Raw genomic sequence first — 22,447 nt, 5'->3', positions numbered from 1 at the left:
GTGGGGATTACAAGCGTGCGCCACCACGCCTGGCTTCTTGGGTCCTTTTTAATATCTGTATCTATATTTTGAATAGATCTTCATCCTTTTATTGGCTACTTGGTATTAGATTCTGTTGAGGTATAATTTACTTGCTTCAGTTTTTCAGTGTTACCATGTTGCATTGTGTTTTATTTTGCTTTTTTGTTGCTGTGACCAAAATATGGAATAAACACTGTGTAGAAGGAGAAAGGTTCATTGGCTTTGGGCTTTAGAGATTTCAGTTCATGGTTGGCCAGCTCCATGGCAGATACTGTGGGGGCAGGGCCTCAGGGCATGGAGGTCAAGCATGAGAGAGCAAGAGGAGGGGCTAGGGTCATATATGGTCCTCAGGATCACCCCCCAGTGCCCCACTTTCTCCATTCATACACCATCTCTGAACCTTTCTGCTTTTAGATCATGCTTTCAACACATGAGCTTTTGGGAGGACATTCTAAACATTCATGACACACTGAATGTTCTTATACATGCACCTGTAAAAGTGCATGTGTATTTGTAGGGTAACATCAGTTACCCTACAAGTGGTCAAGATAATGTTAACAGTAATGATACTACGATGATTGAGAGTAAAGATGATCAAGTCAAACTGATGAATTCAAGCCTCACCACTTGTAATCTGTTTAACAATAGATAAAATAGTGATACTCTTTGAACCCACAAGTCTCTCATCTGTATAGTGAGAAAATAAAAGTTCTTACCTCAAATGACTACTGTAAAGCTTGAGATGATCCAGTTAGAATCCTTAGTATAGAATCTAGTACATGGCTGCACACATAGCAAGTAGTAGCTGTTATTTTTGCTTATTACATGTCATAAAGCAATTTTATTGCATTCCAGGATGTCAGGATTTCAGGGAAACATAACTGTATTAATGCAGCTTTTTTTTTTTGTTTCTTAGTATGTCTTGAGTCCCCAATTCCTTTCTGCCTTTTTGTCTTTTCTAATCTTACCTCTTGTAATTTTTCTCATTGATGAAAGAAATGTGTGAATTGAATTTTTCTTAAACATGTTTAGGTGAAATTAAAGAACATCATGAAACCTCTGTGTCACAAGATATACATGCTTCCCAAGATACTTCAGCAGCTGGAGTGGACGGATTTAGATCTGTAGACATCATCAATGTACTGCTGAATTTTGAAATTAAAGAGGTGTGTGACTTCCATCTGATTTTGTAAAGTGAGGTAGATAAAGTAACACATATTTAGGATTATTTATTAAGATAAACCTACAGATAATTAATGTGGATAAAAATTCTTTACACATACGTATTAGGATTGCTTCTATCCTTTAGGATAGTTATTGGTGTGTAAGGGGTGCAGTTTTCACCCTGCCCCAAAGGTGGATACCTTATGTTGCCTGAAAGCATTTTGGTTGTTACATTAAGGGGAGCTGATACTAGCAACTAGTGAGTCCCATCTATTATCTCAAAATGCCATTAGTACCACAGTTGAGAAAACTTGCCTTGGGAATTATATAAAAAATAAGCCGTTGATCTGGCCATTCATCAGACTAGGACTCCTGGGAATTAGGCCAGACTTCTATCTTTTTTTTTTTTTTTTGTATTCTGTCTTTGAAAACCACTAGAAAATATGGTGATACTTCCAAAATCTGAACAAAAACATGTGCCTTCTGAGCACATATACTTGGGAATAACACTTGGGAATTTCCAGCCACAATGGAAGTAAATAGCTTTACATTGTGTAAATATCTTGGTCACATGACTGGATGATTGTTAAATTCTTGACTTACTTTCATCGTCTATTACAGCAAGAGCTTGTGGTAATACTAATGTATTCTTCTAGGTTGTCATTACTCTGATGAAAAAAGCAGAAAAGAAGGGAAGACCTTTCCATGAACTAAACGTCCTGCAGCTTGGGATGGAAGTAAGAGTTAAGACCTATGACATGACTGCTGAAGCTTATCTAAAAAAAATTAGTATGCGATGCTTTGATTTTACTGGTAAGTGGGAAGTTCCAGTTACATAAATTATTCATTAGGCAGATGGTCCTTTTTTTTTAAATCAATATTAAACAGTTACTTGTGTCACCATAATTGTTTAGGTTAAATATTATTACATTGACCAAGGAATTTGATATTTTAAAATTTTACTATCTTATGTAGTTGTCATAAACTAAGAATATATAAAAATATGCTTGTATTTAACATAAAGTATGATATATCTAAAAAATGGGCGAAATGTTTTTAGTGTCTGTATTTAACACTTGAGTAATTATAAACAGCACCATTTCATTATAACTATGTCATGAGAACTGACATAGTAGGAAATCAGGACCTAGGTACAGAGCCTGGTGACTCCTTTTGAAAAGTTGAGTTAATTTATAAGGAAACCCAACTTGTCATTTACTTGTTTTTATTTAAATTATATGAGTTATTGGGTAAGGGCTAATTGGGTGATGTGTACATGTGTGCCTCTAACCATCTTGTACCCCATTAAGATGTATGACTACAATGCACCAATAAAAACTTAAAAAATAAGTAATGTGAGTTTTTAAAATTTTCAATTAATAGGTACTTATAAAAAATGAAAACTAAAAGTAAAGAAGTGAAGATTTAACATTAACCTTGTAGTCTTACTCCTTCTCCCCAAATAAATGCTAAGTTGTTATTTTGTGGATATCCTGGGCCTTTTAAATTCACTTTCTGAATTGCAGCAAGCCCACTAGTAAAGTTGCTATGGAGCTGGGCATGGTGGCACATGCTTATAATTCCAGCACTTGAGAGGCTGAGACAGGAGGATTGCGCAGGTTTGAAGCCAGCCTCAGCTACTTAGTGAGACCCTGTTTCTGAATAAAATATAAGAAAGTTCTTGGAGTATAGCCGAAAGGTAGAAGGCCCCTGGATTTCATCCTTAGCCACACAAAATAAATAAATAAATAAATAAATAAATAAATAAATAAATAAATAAATAAAGTTGCTATGGAGCCAGCCATGGTGGCGCATGCTTGTAATCTCAGCGCTTGGGAGGCTGAGACAGGAGGGTCACATAGATTCAAAGCCAGCCTCATACTACATAGTGAGGCTCTCAGCAACTTAGTGAGATCCTGTTTCCAAATAAAGTGTAAAATAAGTCTGGGAATATATAGCCCAGAGGTAGAAAGGCCCCTGGGTTCAACTCCCAGTACCACCAAAAAAAAAAAAGAAAAAAAAAGTTGCTATGGGTGTGCCATGAAACATCTTTAAGAAGTCAAGCTTGTATTGAACATAATCCTTACTTTTTATATATTTTATAGTTTTGTTCTTTAATGTATTATGATTTGTTCAAATGAGTGTAACACAAGTATTACCAAATGTTGTAACAATGTAATTGACTCTTGATAGTTTTTGTCTGTTATTTTTATGGAATTTCTTTGTAAGTTTTTCTTCATTTTCAAAGCCATGCTCACTGAGGTATCGTTTATATGTAGTAGAGTTAACTCACCCTTTTTAATGTACAGTTGTATGGATTTTGATAAGCATATCTTGTGTAACTTGCTGATCTTGTTTTAAAAGATGTCTGAAATGTTTAAGAGATGTGACTCTTTTTTCCCTTGTAGACTGTAAAGGAGGACCTCTACACATTGTTAACTCTTCCAATATAACTGATGAACCACTCCTGAAAATGTTACTGACCAAGGTACCTACTTTAATTTCTAGGATTCTATTGACTACATTGCTCCCATATTTAATATTTCAATTTTCTCACCCAAATATTTTTCTAAATTGTTAGATTTGGATGAATTATGCAAGCATCTGAAAATCTTAGATGGCTTCATTAACCTGAGTTACCCTGGGGGGTTGAATAAATGGGAACAATACAGAGGTCTACTGTATTCTGAAGCAGAGTATGTTTTGATTTCTTTGAGTATAAGAAGTATGTTTTTACTGTTTTAATAGCAAGTATGTTTTTGTACTATGAAAAGTTAAAAAAAGTATGTGTTTTCAGTATGTGAAATTTGAATGTTTGTAACCCGTGGTTTATTTACTATTTGTAGGCAGACAGTGAGGGACCAGAATTTAAAACTGTTCATGCCAATACCAAACAGAGACTGAAGGTAAACCTTTAATAATTCATTATTAGGCTGGATTGTTAATGACTAAATGTAGCTTTATAACTGTTTTCAGTTATAAGATCATAAGTTCTGAAGATATGATTGTAAGCTCTGAAGTTAAGAGTAAGGGGGGCAATAATAATCTAATTTTCAAATAAAACTAGTAGATATAGAATTAAAATAAAATTATGAAAATTGATTTGACTTTTGGAAAAATTATATATTTACCACATGTGAAATATATAATTTATTAGTTATTGAGTAGACAAATGACATAATGTTTTAGGGAATTTTGTTTATTTTATTCCACCATAACCTGGTATTGATGAAAACATTTAATATTTTAAGTTTTGGCTTTAAGATTACAATTAGGTTAAGAACAGGGATAAAGCACGGCCTAGAACAGATGTTCACAGTTCTTTTGCGCATCTATAATCAATCTTGGAATGTTTCCTATATCTTAAAACTCAATCGAGTCCTCTTGAGGTTAGAATTACAAGCATATGTGGGAATGGGCAGAGTATTGATTTATTGTTTGGCAAAAGATTAACATTATTATAGTAATTCTTTTTTTTAAAAGACTTTTTAAGCTGGGTGTGCATGGTGACGCATGTTTGTAATCCCAGCACTTGGGAGGCTGAGACAGGAAGATTGCCCAGGTTGGAAGCCAGCCTCAGCTACTTAGTGAGACCCTGTTTCAAAATAAAATATAAAAAAATAGGTCTGGGAGTGTAGCCTGGAGGTACAGGCCCCTGGGTTCCATCCCCAGTGGTCCATAATTGGAGCTATTCTGGTGCTAGGCTCCTATGTTGCAGCGCAGCATACAAGTGTTACCTTTTCTGAAATCTGCCTCTCAACTCGTTTACTGTTGTAGGTTTCGTTTTCATCCTTAGACCTAGTACTTCATTTGGAAGCTTTACTCTCCCTCATGGATTTTTTGTCTTCTGCTGTTCCATCCTCTGAATCTTCCTCTTCTGAGAAGGAATCTGAGCTGAAACCAATTATGGGGGATTCCAGAAGTGTTGCCATCAAATCTGGTATTAATTTTGAGTTATAGACTAATACTTTTTTCATATAATAACATATTTTTAATCTAAGGTAAATATTTGGCACTTCGATGTTATAGCTGGTCTGACAGACTAGGTTAGTTTCAAAAGGAAGCAAATCTTATTCTTATGTGATTATAGGGTAGTTTATTGAAGGATTTAAAATAAATGTTTTTAATATTAATCATGTATTTGTAGTTAATTTCACCATATGACTTTTACATAGAGTAGAAGTTGTCTGTACTTTGCAATGATATCTATTTGCAATCTTGAGAGTCTAATGGAAATGAAAAAGGAAAAAGCTAAAAGGTGGATATTATCATGCATAACAACAAAGGTCTGCTTCAGTTCGTCCTGCCTGGTGCTGAACCGTTTGAGGGCTTGGTGGACACCAGAGAGGGGATCTCATGAAAAATAGACTCTCTTTGGTTTCTGACCAAATCTGTGCTTCACACACACACAAATCTGGGCCCGCGTTCCTCAGGCATATCGCTCATGCTTTGAAATAATTAGGTATGAAGTATCCTGAGTGGGTAAAGACCACTGGCCTGTTTTTAAACCAAATATCATTTATTTATTTTTTGTATTACATAATTTGACTATTTAACATCTAGTTATATAATTTTCAGACCATTTCTGGTTGAAGTTGTATCTGTATTACCAGCATATTAAGTATAAAACTTTGAGTACCAAGTATATCTGATGCCAGGATCTGATTATTTTTAAAGCATACTATAAAATAATTATTGTATTATAAACTCAAGTAAAAGAGTTTACTTTCTTTTTTTTTTTGGTGGTACTGGGGTTCCTGGAAGCCCTTCTACCTACGGGCTACACTCCCAGACCTATTTTTACATTTTTTATTTGGAAACAGGGTCTCCTAAGCCAGCGCCTGTGGCTGGCTTCGAACCTGCGCGATCCTCCTGTCTCTGCCTCCCAAGCGTGGGGATTACAAGCGTGCGCCACCACGCCCGGCAAAAGAGTTTACTTTCTATGTCTCATTATGCTTGCCAAATTAATATCCTTAGACATAATATCCTTAGAAATACCTAGCCACATGCAGTAGCACACACCCGTAATCCCAGTACTTGGGAGGCTGAGATAGGAACATTGTTGGTTGGAGATCAGTGTGTGGTAACTAGTGAAACTCTGTTATAGAATAAAAATAAAAAAGGGCTGGAGGTATAGGTGTAGCTCATAAAATACCCTTGAACTTAACGTTCACTACAGAGAGAGAGAGAGATCTTATTTCTATAATAAACATATAAAATGTTCACCTAAGAGTTATATGAAAATCACTGTTCAGACTCACAGTTAACTAACAATAATATTAATCCAAAGAAATACTCTTCTGGTTTTGTTGTATGATTGACCTAATGGCTTGATTATAATACATAAAGTATTAAGAAAACCTTTTTATCATATTGAAGATTAAGCACTGATATCATCCCTCTGCTTTTGCAGTTTTATGGGAAGTGTCTGTTTCCTTCAGTTAAGACATATTTATAGGAAAATATATTCTAAATTTATTAGTCAGAACCTGCACTAAAATTTATACAAGGAATTCACTCAGCTGTGGTTTAGACATTTTTTTCTTTGTGAACTTTAGCTCTTTGTGCTCATTTATCATTGAGTTTTTTTCAGATGAAAAATTAAAATTTTCATCTAGTAAATAGCACCATGAAGGTGTTATTGACAGTTACCTTTATTCTTTGTGTGCCTGTGGTACTGGAGATTGAACCTAGGGTTCTCTACACTGAGCTCGACCCCAGCCCCTTTACCTAGAGGCAGGGTTCCAATTTTGCGATTACAGGTATGCATCACCACGTTCTGCTGCTTTTATTCTTGATTTGAAGAGGAACATGCTAATTTTTGTCTAATTGGCATTTGAAAATTGATTCAAGATCCATATTAAATCTATTACCTTACAGGGACCTTTATGATTCCTCAGAGTACACTATGTAGTTTTATTTTAGTGAATTTGAGATTATTTTGTATGATACATATTCTTTCAACTTCAGTAATCACAAGGCTTCTTCTATTACATTTCAGTATCCAGTACTATTTCCAAAGAGGATGTGTTTGATTTAAAGGTTACAGCTGAATTGAATGCATTTAATGTCTTTGTTTGTGACCAGAAGTGTAACATAGCAGATATTAAAATACATGGTAAGTAATTATTCTTTGATATGGAACCTTTTTGTTTTATACAGAAACAATTTTGACCTAAAATGAGCTTGTACATGATGGATATTTTCTAAGTCATCTTTTTTTTTCGGTACTGGGGGTGGAATGCAGGAGCATTCTACCTCTGAGCTCCCCCCTCCCCCAGCCCTATTTTTTATTCTTTTTTTTTTTTTTGCTGGTACTGGGATTCCTGGAAATTCTTCTACCTCCGGGCTACACTGACAGACCTATTTTATACTTTTTTATTTGGAAACAGGGTCTCTTAAGCCAGCAAGGCTGGCTTCGAACCTGTGCCATGGATCCTCCTGCCTCTACCTACCAAACGCGGTATTACAAAAAGACACGCCCGGCTAGTCTTTATTTTTTGATATAAGGTCTCACAGAGTTGCAGATGGCCTCACTAAGTAGTTGAGGCTGTCCTTGAACCATTATCCTCCTGTCTCAGCCTCCCAAATGCTGGGAGTATAAGCGTGTGCCACCATGCCCGGCTTCTGAGTCATCTTTTGACTAACATATTAAAGACTTATGTAAGCTTTGTAAAGATGTAATTTGAAATGTTAGAAGTAAATTTGTTATGGTTTCTTACTGATTTGAGACATTTCTTATGTATCTTAAGAATTTGAGAATAGAGCCGGGCGTGGTGGCGCAAGCTTGTAATCCCCGCGCTTGGGAGTCGGAGACAGGAGGATTGCACAGGTTCGAAGCCAGCCATGCTGGCTTAAGAGACTGTTACCAAATTAAAAAAAAAAAAAAACAACATAAAATAGGTCTGGGAGTTTAGCCCGGAGGTAGAAGGGCTCCCAAGAACCCCAGTACCACAAAAAAAAAAAAAAAAAAGAAAAGAAAAAAGAATTTGAGAGTAGATCTAAGGCTTAATCTCTTACTATGGTTATGTTTTCAGAGGTAGAACTTTAAACTGAGCAACCAAGTATCTTAGTAAAATCGCAGAGGAAAAAGAAAGGACATTATCCTTACTCCTCTTGTCTTTTATGAATATATAGCATAGGAGAACAGATTTCTTGAGGACAGTTTTGTAAGTTTCCTCATCAACTTGCTATAAGAATGAGCTAGCATGTTATCATGGTTCAGGTGAAATGGTAGGTTCTGTGTAGCCTGACGAAGTTCAAATTCTGACCCAATACAGGATAACCTTGAGCAGAGGATTTATCCTTTATGTATGTTAGTTCCCTACTCTGTAAAGTGGAAAAAGTAAGAATTATTCATGGGGTTAATGTGAAGATTAAGTAAAGTTTATACTGTTATAAATACTTAGAGCCAGGCATGGTGGCGCATGCTTGTAATCCCAGCATTCGGGAGTCTGAGACCGAAGGATCGCAGTTCACGGACAGCCTCAGCTACTTAGTGAGACCCTGTTTAAAAATAAAAAAATTAGGGCAGGGGTGTAGCTCGGAGGTCACGTTCCCCTGGGTTCCATCCCCAGACCCATCCCCCCAAAAATATGTAGAAAAGTGCTTGGTGCATAGTAAGCAGTTTTTAAAAAGGTTAAAAATTCAGAACCATTCAACAGATATTGCTGTGTATGTATTTTTGGGGGCATGGTAATGGTTTGGTCTTACTGGGTCTTATTAGGCATTCTTTATGTACTGTAGAGCAGTTCTAGAAATGATTACTTAGAAATTATGAAAAAGGATTTTTTTTAGAGAGAAATCTTAGAAAACTGTTCTAGATAGTTTGTTGCAGACATAAGTACATAGCCACAAAATTATAATTAATTATGGTTAGATGTTGGAGTAGCAACTTTATTAATAAATGTTGGTTGTATGATGGTGTTTAAAAAATACCACATCCTAGCTGGGCGTAGTGGCGCATGCTTATAGTTCCTGCGCTTGGGAAGCAGAGACAGGAGGATCGTGCAGGTTCGAAGCCAGCTGTGCACGCTGGCTTGGGAGACTGTTTCCAAATAAAAATAGGTCTGGGAGTGTAGATCGGAGGTAGAAGGGCTTCAAGGAACCCCAGTACCACCAAAAACAATAAAAATTTATATCCTCTAAACAGTTATGATCTTGCAGCTACACAGGATATTGTTTTTGGGGAAATGTGATTATTTAATTGGGTAGTCTTTGTTTTAAAATTTTTACATCTTTTATGTATGAGATGTGTATAGAATTTAAAGATATTATAACCTTTTTTAGGTAACTCATACCAAGTTGATACTGTATTTCTAGTAATGAGTAATCTTTATTAAATAATGTGGTAGTATACTATTGAACCTAAATACCATTGAATTGGTTCCTTTAAATGGAGCGTAAGTTTGTAAATGTTATGTCTCCTATAGGAATGGATGCCTCTATTTCTGTGAAGGCAAAGCAGACTGATGTGTTTGCCAGACTTCAGAATATCATAGTTACGAATGTTGATTTGCTGTCCATTCACAAAAAGGTGATTACAAAATAGATTACTGCAGTGGAGTTAATTTTGTTCTTTGAATTTGATATTCAATATACAGTTATTAGTTGTCTGTCACATGTCATTTTTCTTGGGATTGGGGATGAAAATGCTGACAGGTTGGGAGCATTCTGCTACACAGTGATTTGATAAATTTCTGAACAGCTCAGCGACAGACATCCACAAGTCAGGGCCTGGGTTGTAGCCCAGGGGTAGAGTACCCATCTAACATGGACGAGGGCCTGTGTTTGATCCCTCACATCACAAAAGTTAAAAATAAGATACTTCCATTAATAAGTGACTTTTATAGAAATAGGAAAAAGCTCTAGTCAAGTAAAATGCTTTAATAACATTTAGGGTTGTATTTATATGTTTTTTCGTATATCAATGATTTTGTAATAGGAAACTTATGATGGAAAGGGATCTATCTGCAACTGTTTTGGTGTGATAAGCATTTATTTCATATTCTCAGGCTGTCTCTATTTTGGGAGATGAAGTCTTCAGGTTCCAAATGTCTCTGTATCCAGATGCTACAGAAGGAAAGGCTTATACAGATGTGTCTAAAGTAGATGGCAAACTTAGTCTCAAAGTGGGTTGTATTCAAATTGTATATGTTCATAAGTTCTTCATGTCTCTTTTGGTAAGTCTATTTTATATACACTTATTTCCTATTTAGGCTTAAATATTTTGCCTATGCAACTGACTTACATAGTCAAAATCTTCACTAATAGGGCTATATGATAAGCACCCAAATGCTGAAAAGAATATCATGGAGCCGGGTGTGGTGGCGCACACTTGTAGTCCCATGCTTGGGAGGTGGAGGCAGGAGGATCGCGCAGGTTCAAAGCCAGCCTCGCTGGCTTAAGAGACCCTGTTTCCAAATAAAAATATAAAATAGGTCTGGGAGTGTAGCCCAGAGGTAGAATGGTTTCCAGGAACCCCAGTACCACCAAAAAAAAAAAAAAAAAAAAGTATATAATATCATGGTTAAGGAGATTTTTTTTTTTGCATGATGCTAACCACGTTCATTTTTAGAACATTGTTTTGAACATAGAAATCATCATTAAAATGTGTTACATTTTATGGTTGCATAATTTAAAAGTACTTTTTGAGCTGGGTATGGTGGCTTCTGCTTGGAATCCCAGCGTTTGGGAAGCTGGTAGACAGGAGGATCATGCAGATTTGAATCCCGCCTCAGCTACTTAGTGAGGCTCTCAGCAACTTGGTGAGACCCTGTTTTCCAAAAAAAAAGTAAGGTCTGGGAGTGTAGGCTGGAGGTAGAAGGTCCCTGGTTTCTATCCATAGCACCACACACATCAAAAAGTATGTTTTGGTTTTTTAATTTAGGGCTTTTCTGTTTTTTGTTTAATGAAATGCTCTTCATGGTATTTAACTAGAACATTTTAAGAAAGCTCTTAGCTGGGTGTGGTGGCGCATGCTTGTAATCCCAGCATTTGGGAAGCTGAGACCGGAGGATCACAGTTTGCGGACAGCCTTAGCTACTTAGCGAGGCTCTCTGCAAATTATTGAGACCCTGTTTCAAAATAAAAATAGGGCAGGGGGTGTAGCTTGGAGGTCAAATGCCCGTAGGTTCCATTACCAGACCTGCAAAAAAAAAAAAAAAAAAAAAAAAAAAAAAAAAAAAAAAAAAAGAAAGAAAGAAAGCAGCTCTTTAGGGATTTTTTTTTTTTTTTTTTTTTTTTTTTTTTTTTTGGGTTGTCCTGGATTTCCTGGAAACCCTTCTACCTCCAGGTTACACTCCCAGACCTAATTTTATATTTTTTATTTGGAAACAGGGTCTCTTTAAGTCAGCGTGGCTGGCTTCGAACCTGCATGATCCTCCTGTCTCTGCCTCCCAAGCGCGGGGATTACAAGCGTGTGCCACCATGCCCGGCACTCTTTAGGCATTTGAAGAACCAATATTAGAACTTAGAGTCTTTGCTTAGATTTATGTTCAACAAGACCAGGAAATTCTTTAATTTTTACCATGCCTACCTTTGTGGCATAGGCTGAAGAATTTAAATCTGTCAGTGCCTCTTAGCAGGAAGGCAGACCAAGGATGACCAGTCAGGAATTTTTATCCTAAAACATCCTGACACTTTTCTAGAAAGTAAGTGATTTTGGGAGGATTAGAAGAGATTAAACTGCTTAAGTATTATAATGGATGAACATTTAAGAATATTGCTTCTAAGAGTGATTGTTTCTTCATTGGGAAAATATTTGCTTTTAGTTGATAGACACAATCATGAATAATATCTTTTTTATAATTTCTTTTAGTATTTCTTCTTAGAGTAAATGTTTTCTGATGTTTTTCCTTTTAAGAATAAGTGCCTTTTTAGGGGAACTCTCTAACCATCACTCTTTTCCAACAGAACTTCCTCAACAATTTTCAAACTGCCAAGGAAGCTTTGAGTGCAGCCACAGTCCAGGCTGCAGAAAGAGCTGCTTCCAGCATGAAAGACTTGGCTCAGAAGAGCTTCCGCCTCCTGATGGATATTAATTTGAAAGCACCAGTTATTATTATTCCTCAGTCTTCAGTATCACCTAATGCTGTTATAGCAGATCTGGGGTTAATCAGAGTGGAAAACAAATTTAGCTTGGTTCTTATGGAACATTATTCTTTTCCCCCTGTCATCGACACAATGAACATTCAGCTCACTCAGTTGAAGCTCTCCAGGTATAAATATATTACCCTGTTGTGTATTACTTATTACCAATGGAGTTTTTAAAGAATTTTTGCCTGAGATAAAATGCTCTAGTTCTTTGTGATTCTCATTCTTTATTTATTCTAATTATGAAAACTCGATTATTGCTTTTTGGTTAGTGGTTAGTGCTTATGGATTCTGAATTTTGTCTTGGTAAATTCATCGTGTGACCTTTTCTCTTCTATATAAATTATGTATAAAATTATAGTTTACCACCTGGATATGGCAGTATGCTACTGTAGTCCCAGCTGCTTGGAGGCTGAGGCAGGAGGGATCACTTGAGCTCAACAGTTGGAGAACAGCCTGGGGAAGCATAGTGAGATCCCATCTCAAAAACAGGGCTGGCTGTGTTGGCAAACTCTTGTAATCCCAGTACTGGGAGGCTGAGACAAGAGGATTGCAGGTTTCTGGCCAGCCCCAGCAACTTAAGGGTGCCATCTACAATTCAGTGAGACCCTGTTTAAAAAAATAAAGATAAAATAGGGCTAGGGGTGTAGCTTGGAGGTACAATGTGCCTGGGTTCAATCCCCAGTAATTAAAACACACACACACACACACACACACACACACACACACACACACACACACAAAACCACACAAACAAAATGAAAGAAAATTGTAATTTATTTAGTAATTTTTTTCCTTTTATTTTACACTTAGCTATTTTCTTTTCTATAGGTGGGAGAAAACTTTGTAAATTTTATTTATTATTTAAAAAAATTCTTCCATATATGGTCAAGTTATTTTTTTTCTCTTAAATTTTTTTATTGGTGCATTATATTCAGACATCATATGGGGGTAAAAAACTTGTCTGTACAAACATGTACTCATCGCTGATTTAACCCCTTCCCAATTCCCACCCCATTCCCTCCCCTTCCCTCCCCCCCTTGCTAGGCTTAGTGGTTGACTTCAATATGTCTAAGTACATTGTGTGTTTTAGAGATTTTCCTCTTCCCCCCTCCTTTCTCCTCCTTTAGGTTGTCTTGTTTGCTCCTCTATAGGATTTCCTCTTTCAAGAGTTCCTTCTATGACCCATTTCTCCCTAACTCTCACATATTAGGGAAAGCATCTGATTTCTTATTTTTTTGTGCCTGACTAATCTCACTTAAGCATAATGTCCTCCAGTTCCATCCATTTCCCTGAAAATGATGTAATTGAGTTTTTTTTGATGGCTGAGTAAAATTCCATTGTGTACATATCCCACAGTTTTGTAATCCATTCATCTGTTGATGGACATCTTGGCTGGTTCCATAGTTTGGCTATGGTGAATTGTGCAGCTATGAACATAGATACACATGCATTAGTTTGGTAGTTTGGTTTGCTTTCTTTTGGGTAGATACCCAACAGTGGTATTGCTGGATCAAATGGTAGATTTTTTCCCATTCTTCTGAGGATTCTCCATACTGTTTTCCAAAGTGGTTGCACTAATTTGCAATCCCACCACAATGTCTTAGAGTTCCCACTTCTTCACATCCTCGCCACCATCTGTTGTTGTTTGTGTTTTGAATGATTGCCATTCTAGTTGGAGTTAGGTGAAATCTCAGGGTAGTTTTGATTTGCATCTCTCTAATTGCCAGTGATGTTGAGCATTTTTTCATGCATTTATTGGCCATTTGAATTTCTTCTTTTGTGAAGTGTCTATTTAGTTCATTTGCCCATTTTGTTATTGGATGCTTTGTTTTCTTAGTGTTGAGTTTCTTGAGTTCTCTGTATAGTCTAGATATTAGTCCTGTATCGGTGGTGTAGGTGGCAAAAATCTTCTCCCATTCTGTTGGCTTGGTCAAGTTATTTTTAACAAGGTTTCCAAGAACATTTGGTGAAGGAAGTAATAATTTTTTCACTAATTATTGTTGAAAAATAATAATTACATGAAAAAGAATAAAATTGGACCCTTACCTACACCATATACAAATATTAACTCAAAATAGATAAAAGACCTAAATGTAAATCTTAAGACTATAAACTTTTAGAAGAAAACCTGGGTCATAAAACTTCACAACATTGAAATTGACAGTGATTTCTTGGATATGATTTCAAAGGCACAGACAACAAAAAAATAAACAAACTTTGTAAAAAATATTATACATCCAAAGGCAGTGTAAACAGAATTAAAAGTTACTGATAGAATGGGATGAAATATTTTCAAATGCTATATCTGAAGGTGTAATAATATTCCAAACAGAAATCCTAAAAATTAGCAACAATAAAAGCAATCAATACAGTTTAGAAATAGGTAAAAGACTAAAATAGATAATGAATTTCCAAAGATTTTTATATGGCCAAGAAACACATGAAAAATCCGACAGCAGGAATTTGACATTGAAGAAATATGGGCCCATCTTAAGAGAGCTAACCTAAGAATAATTGGAATAGAGGGGGGAAAAGAAGGTGAAACCAAGGGGATCAATAAATCTCTTCAAAGAAGTAATAGAAGGAAATTTTCCAAACATAGAGCAAGAGGTCGATACACAGGTCCAGCAAACTTATAAAACTCCTTATAGACAGGATCAGAGAAAAGGTTCCCCACGCCACATAATTGTCAAAATGACCAAGGTAGAAGCCAAGGAGAGAATCTTAAAGGCAACAAAAACAAAAGGACGAGTGACATTCAGAGGCAAACCAATTAGAATCACTCCAGACTTCCCAAACCAAGTCATGAGAGCCAGAAGGGCTTGGAGTAACATATTCCAAACTCTGAAAGAAAACAACCGTGAGCCAAAACTTTGTAAATTTTAATAAAACTCAAGATTTCTTGTTCCCAAACATTGTCTCATATCCAAATGGAGAATTATGGTCTCTGTTGAATGTCAGGAATACTTACTTGGTAGTATGAATGGTTGCTGGCAGGAAAGTTAGAAGTAAGTATTGCCAAGCCAGGCGTGGTGGCGCATGCTTGTAATCCCAGCATTCGAGAGGCTGAGACCAGAAGATCGCGGTTTGGGGACAGCCTCAGCTACTTAGTGAGGCACTCCATAACTTAATGAGATCCTGTTTCAAATAAAGGATAAAAAACAGGGCAGAGGGTGTAGCTTGGAAGTTGAATGCCTCTGGCTTTCATCCCCAGATCTGCAAAAAAAAAAAAAAAGGAAATAAGTATTGCCATATGTTTATTTGGCTCTTAGATTTGGTGTATTTTCTCCCTTGAGTGTAGATAGGTAACAGTAACAAATCAAGAGCTAAGGATCTGATAGCCTGCTTTATATTTCAGTTTTAGGGGGATGTAACATTTATTGGTATGACATTCTGCTTATTTGTATATCAAACTGTCTTTGTGGAAGATTGTAAATAATGCAGTTGTCAAGCTTTATGGAAATAATGTGTTTGAAATCAGTGTTATAGGTGTTGTTTTAGAAAACTGCATATAAACCTGATTTATTCTGATTTGGTTTGATTGTGAAAAAAAAATTCTAAAAGAATTTTGATAGCATCCCTTAAGTTTAGGAAGATGCTTTGTGAAAACGTACAAAGTATGATAGACCTGATTTAAAAATGTATATTTAAAAATGTGTGGATATATAATCTCATTTTTCTTTTAGAACTATTTTGCAAGATGACTTACCACAGCATGACATAGAAATTTTAAAACCAGTCAATATGCTTTTGTCTGTGCAACGAAATTTGTCAGCAGCATGGTATGTGCAGATTCCCGGGATGGAGATTAAAGGAAAACTAAAACCTATGCAGGTTTGTACATGATACTAAATATATGAAAATTGATAGACAGGCTTTCCCTGTTGTTTATAGTATGTTTCTAGTGTTTATTTAAAAAGAATACTTTGTTAACTGCAAGTGATATTATTCTTGTTTCTCTTACATTTCTTTATTTCATTTTAGTTAGGTATTTGCTAAAATCTGCCAGAGAATTCTACTGGAGTCTATAGAAAATATTCTTAATTTTGTAAAATTCTATTAGTCTCAACACAGTTAAATTGTAAGAAAATGCAATGTGATTAAAGCATTCAAAGTACTTTAGTTGTACTTTTATAGGAAAAAATTTGTGTTAGTGCATTGCACTGTGAGGTTTAGTGTGAGAAGAATCATATGTACAGCAAAGGAAAGCATCAAGAACCTCAACAGAACAGAGTGGGAGAAAAGTTTGGCCAACTACTCCTCCAATAGATGACTAGTATCTAGAATATTACAGAGGACTCAAGAAACTCAATGTTAAGGAAACAAATCATCCAATTAAAAAATGGGCAAATGAACTAAATAGACATTTTACAAAAGAAGAAATTCAAATGGCCAAAGTGTATGAAAAAATATTCAGCATCATTAGCAATCAAGAGAGATGCAAATCAAAACTACCCTGAGATTTTACCTAACTCCAATTAGAATGGCAGTCATTAAAAACACAATAACAAATCCACAAATGCTGGCGAGGGTGTGGAGAAGTGGGCACTCTAGTACATTGTTGGTAGGATTGCAAATTAGCGCAACTACTTTGGAAAACAGTATGGAGGATCCTCAGAAGAATGGGAACGAATGTACCGTATGATCCAGCAATACCACTTCTGGGTATCTACCCAAAAGAAAGGAAAACAAACTACCAAATTAATGCATGCATATCCAATTTCATAACTGCACAGTTCATCATTATCAAACTATGGATCCAGCCAAGATAACCATCAACAGATGAATCGATTACAAAACTATGAGATATGTGCACAATGGAATTTTCCTCAGCCATAAAACCCCCCACAATTACGTCATTTACAGGGAAATGGATGGAATTATTATTAGCTAAGTAATAATGGAAACATTATTAGCTAAGTGAGATTAGTCAGTCACAAAAAGAATCGGATGCTCTCCCCTAATATGTGGAAGCTATAGAGAAAAAGGGTCGTAGGATGAATGCTAGACAAACAAGGGGATACTATAGATGAGCAACTAAGGTGACCTGAGGGGATGGGTGGGAGACGAGGGGAATTCTCTAATGCACATGTTGTACATTCACAAACACATCAATCACTAAGCCAAACATGAGAAGGAGGGAGGGAAGAGGGAAAGGATCGGAAATTCAGTAAGGGCTAATTGGGTGATGTGTACATGTGCCTCTATCTTGTACCCCATTAAGATGTGTGATTACAGTGCACCAATAAAAAAAGACCACATTAAATGTTGTCAAGGAAAAAAATGAAAAAGAATTGCGAAATTTGCAGTTCTGTGTTATTTGAAATTTTGCAACAAGCAAGGCAATGATCTCTTTCTACATAGGGCATGCAGTAGTGGCAAATGCAAGAAAACATCCATGGGAGTGATAATTCTTAGAATAGTGTCTTTTTGTGGTGATAGTAGAGAATGTGGTCTCACCGAAGTACACATGGTCTTGAACCATATCTAAAAAGGAGAAAAAGATCTAAAGGAAATATAGCAAACTCTTAAGATTGAGAAAGCAAGGCAGTAAGTACACAAGGAAAGATAATGGTATTTTTTATCCTTTTCCTTTTTGCTTGAATTGTTTTAAAAGAAACAAGAAAAAAGTAACAGATTAGCATCAAAGTGTGATCATTACTTTAACCAAAAGGACCTTTGTTAACAATCAGCATGTTTCCACTGCCTAATTTATCAGTGATCTAGGCCTCTTTTTAAACACTTTTTCTTTGGTCATGGAAGTAAGCTAAGAAAGGTATCAGACAACTAACTGACAACAGTAAGTTGCTTCCAGTAGATCATTTTAATAATTTTTTTTTTTTTGTGGTACTGGAGGTGAAACCCAGGGGCTTTTCTGCCTCTGGGCTACATTCCCAGACCCATTTTATATTTTATTTTATTTGAAAACAGGGTCTCACTAAGTTGCTGAGAGCCTCGCTGAGTAGCTGAGGCTGGCTTTGAACTTGTGCGATCCTCCTGTCTCAGCCTCCATGCGCGGGGATTACAAGTGTGCGCCACCACACCTGACTCATCATTTTAACAATTCTTAAGGAACTGTGGAGCACCCTTGACAGTTGTCTTTCAGATTTATTGAAGGTTAGTCTAATATCTGATATAGTTGCTCTCTTTATCCTTAACAGTCTGGAGGTGCTGAAGTTAGCTATTCTTCAGGCAGCTGTAATATTGCGGTTGGCACTAAAAACAAGAGTTATAGCTGGGCATGGTGGCGCATGCTCGTAATCCCTGTGCTTGGGAGGCGGAGACAGGAGGATTGCTCAGGTTCAAAGCTAGCCTCGCTGGCTTAAGAGACCCTGTTTCCAAATAAAATATAAAATAGGTCTGGGAATGTAGCCTGGAGGTAGACGGGTTTCATCCCCAGTACCACCAATCAACCAACCAACCAACCAACACCCCCCCCCCAAAAAAAAAAAAAAAAAAAAACAAGAGTTATAGAGCAGGAGAAAATCATTTTACTTTTTGATGGGACCAGAGACTGAACAGCGCTCGCGCTCGCTCTCTCTCTCTCTCTCTCTCTCTCTCTCTCTCTTCCTCTCTCTCTCTTCCTCTCTCTCTCTCCCTCCCTCTCTCTCTCTCTCTCTTCCTCTCTCTCTCTTCCTCTCTCCTCTCTCCTCTCCCCCCCCCTCTCTCTCTCTCTCTCTCTCTCTCTCTCTCTCTCTCTCTCCTGGTTGAGAAGAAAGACAGAATGGAGCTGGGGAAACGGGCAGGGAAGCAAGGCTCAGATCCAGGAATTCTGAGAAGTTAGTGCCGGATCTGTTATCTGAGGGCTGGGATGTGGGGCACATAAATCCGTGTGCTAAAATATCTCCCTGTTTTCATTTGTGCAAGGAATTAGGCAATGTCTCTGGCCATGGACCTAATTCTGGGGACATAACTTACCGTGGCATTCAGAAGAAAAGGTGCTACACATGCATGCTTGCTTGTGTGAATGTATACGTGCTTAGAACAAGCCTTTTGGACCCCTGTCTGTAGAGAAAATATATAAAAGGCAGAAGGATAAGAGGCTTCAAAGAAAGTACTATTTCATGGCTTTTAATAGACAGCAGCAGCTTTCTTCTAGCTGCTTCATGATATTCTGCAGCCACCTGTGAGATAGATGCTGTTGCTACTTTTAAAGAATAAAAGACGAGCTAAGGAAGCTGAGAAACTTTGCCCACAGCACAGCTTGAAGATGGTAGAGCTGATACAGATCTGCCTGACTCAAAAGCCTTGGCCTTTTTGTTTTTACTTTTTGTCACAGCCTTTTGTCAAGATAAAGAATGAACAGATGCTGCCTCGTTATATGTTTTGTTTTGGAAAAATATAAATATTTTGTAGTTGCATTTGTTATTATTCTAAGAGGTATTTTTGATAAGTTAACTAAATGTTTTACTTATATCCAGATACTTGTGTTCTGAGACTAGAGCTACGTAGCAGGAGAAAATGTTTCTATTTCTTCGTGGGACCAGAAACTGACCATCACTCTCCCTGTATTGAATTTGGAGGGCAGTATGTAATATAGAATAAGCTAGTTACTGGGTGAGGAGACAGAGATGGAATGAAATGGGGAGAAAGAGCAAGGGAAGAGAGGCCCAGGTCCAGGAACAGGATGGCATGGTCACAGGCCAGGCAGGAGGGTGTTGGAGCACCAGAAGCTGGGGCTTGCCTGGGGTGATGTAGTCAGTGTTGCAGGAGACATGTCTCATATTGGATGGACTCATGGTTCCATTTCCCTGTCTCTCTCTCTCTCTTTCTCTCTCTTTTTTTTTTAGGATACAAACAATTAGTTAATTTGAGGAACCACAAATTAAGACATATGTATAATCTGGATTTTTATTACTTTATCTTAACAAATTATTGGTGATTTCCAGGTTGCTCTCAGTGAAGATGACTTAACAGTTTTAATGAAAATTTTACTGGAAAATCTTGGAGAAACTTCTTCACAGCCGAGTCCTACACAGTCTGTGCAGGAGACTGTAAGAGTGAGGAAAGATGTTCTCAGTGGGCCTGTCTATCTCAAAGGTATAAATCTGTGAAGATTTATGCATTGATAATTAAAAAATTAGTGTCATATTTAGTGTTTTTAAACTAGAAAACAGCATAATGTGGTATGAACTGATTCAGTATTGTACTGTTTACTGTGAAAAAAGTTTTCCCAAGTAAGCTGGGACTGGAGCTGCCTTGTGAATCTCTTGCAAGGTGTGCTCTTTGTCTTCCACAAGGGGCAGGGTCACCTGTTGTTATCGTCATCCTGGCTTGCCCTTTATGTGTGAAAGATGAGTTTGCTGAATTCACCAGGACTTGAGAGAAGAATGAAAGGTAGCAGAGGAATAAGGTCCTGAAGTAACTTAGAGGAGCGCCTTCGTGTGGTACAGTGACGCTCAGGTGACGGGAGCATGAAAAAGTAATGTACTTTTTATAGCAGCAGCTTTATTTAATCTTGCTTTATTGAAGAGTAAGGTCAGATACATCAGAGAATCTTTCAGATTATTAAAATTGAAGTGCTGAACTTTAAAAATTCAACCATTTAAAATATTTTTTCTAAACTGTAAACAGATTCTTGCTTTTTAAAATAAATTATGTGAAATTAATTTTAGTTATTTTTCATTGTTGAAAGTATATATAAATAGAAAATGTTTTATTAGATGATAATAATTAGGTTAATACTTTCATGGCTGAACAGAGATGAGATGTCTCTTGTACTTACAATAAGTGGTCCCCAGCTGCCACCTGTACTTCTACACTTCTCTCAGAATCTGAGCTAATTGGTAAATCTTTCAACTAATAGTGCCAACACTGCCTCTCTTATAGGATGGTCAGGCAAGTGTTGGAATTACACAACTAAATGTAAGGATGTGCAAAATAAGGTTTCTGGTTTACGGAGAGGGTTGTGAGGAATACGTAAATGTGGTGAGCCCAGCATCTTGTCTCAAATGCAAGCTGCAAAGATGATTAAAATTGGAATATAAGTTATTTTCAAGCAAAGCAGAGATAAAAGCTGGTGGTTTCCAAATTAGAGAAGCTTTAAATGGTTAAAGTTATACAGTTTTTGCTTTTTTAGTAATTTATAAGAACAGACTTTGCTGTTGAATGGCTAAAAAATAGAATCAGTCTTCCGACAGGATTATACTCACTTTTTAAGAGGGGTCTTAAGAGGATCTGTTCAGTGTATCTTGTCTGTCTAAAGATGAGAGAAAAGACTAAAATACTTCTTTAAGTCTCTTTCACCTGAAAATTCCAAAGGCTTCCCCACCCGTCATATTCAGGCTTTTTCAACACTGCTATGAAGTTACATTCTATTCTACTTAAAGAAGAAATGGGCTGGGTAATATATGTAATTAGATAGTGAGAAGTTCAAATGGCTAGCAGATCTTTTCTTGTCTAATCTTGGTCAAAGTATTTGACTTTCTGTGTTGTCAGATTCATAATCTCTTGAGAATGTCTTAAACTAGTTACAAAAAAGTGCCTTTATAATTTTTTTTTTTTACAGTACTGGAGGTGGAACCCAGGGGCATTCTACCTCTGAGCTACACCCCAGCCTTATTTTTTAATCTTTTTTTTTTGAAACAGGGTCTCACTGAGTTGCAAAGCGCCTCATTAAGTAGCTGAGGCTGTCCATGAACCATGATCCTCCTGTCTCAGCCTCTGTAATGCTGGAATTACAAGTGTGAGCCACCACGCCTGGCTATAATTTTAAACTACTCTATAGAAGTATTCTTACTTAGGAGGGACTTTTTAAAAAATGTCTTGATAATATATATAAGACCTTCTCTATTCTATTTTTTTAACTGTAAAGAATTTGCCTCTGCCACTTTGCCCTGTATTAAATATATATGGAATAATCCGTTATTTTTGTATATTATAATATGACTTAAGACTAGTAGAAAGCATTATATAAATTAAGAATGTTAAATTATTTTTTCTTTTAAAACATGTGTATAATAATATTTTTACTTAAAAGCTTTATAATTCTTATGTTCATATTTGTGTCATTAGAACAAGAACATTTGGCAGACTCAAAGCCTTCAGTGGACCAGAATGTCACTCTTCAGTTTGACTTTCACTTTGAATCCCTTTCTATTATCCTTTATAACAATGATATTAGTCAGGTATGTATTGACTTTTTATAGTTCGAAACAAACCTTAG

General features: G+C 36.6%; 1 protein-coding gene across 1 annotated transcript in view; it reads left to right on the top strand.

The window, feature by feature from the left end:
- The window catches only part of VPS13C (vacuolar protein sorting 13 homolog C), a gene marked incomplete at both ends in the record, with an annotated part of 203,754 nt that overhangs the window by 97,143 nt on the left and 84,164 nt on the right, over nt 1-22,447 (top strand). The window contains 12 exons of the mRNA XM_080691629.1: nt 1,054-1,187; nt 1,842-1,998; nt 3,594-3,673; nt 4,032-4,091; nt 4,963-5,125; nt 7,187-7,303; nt 9,618-9,721; nt 10,200-10,367; nt 12,100-12,404; nt 15,969-16,116; nt 20,172-20,322; nt 22,297-22,409. Coding sequence (XP_080547755.1) covers nt 1,054-1,187; nt 1,842-1,998; nt 3,594-3,673; nt 4,032-4,091; nt 4,963-5,125; nt 7,187-7,303; nt 9,618-9,721; nt 10,200-10,367; nt 12,100-12,404; nt 15,969-16,116; nt 20,172-20,322; nt 22,297-22,409 — 1,700 coding nt within the window. The remainder of the gene's footprint in view (nt 1-1,053; nt 1,188-1,841; nt 1,999-3,593; nt 3,674-4,031; nt 4,092-4,962; nt 5,126-7,186; nt 7,304-9,617; nt 9,722-10,199; nt 10,368-12,099; nt 12,405-15,968; nt 16,117-20,171; nt 20,323-22,296; nt 22,410-22,447) is intronic.

The sequence above is a fragment of the Muscardinus avellanarius genome (assembly GCF_963383645.1).
Source record: "Muscardinus avellanarius genome assembly, chromosome: 3".
Classification (NCBI taxonomy): domain Eukaryota; kingdom Metazoa; phylum Chordata; class Mammalia; order Rodentia; family Gliridae; genus Muscardinus; species Muscardinus avellanarius.
Note: the sequence above shows the minus strand (reverse complement) of the source record. Positions and strands in the feature narration are given on the sequence as shown.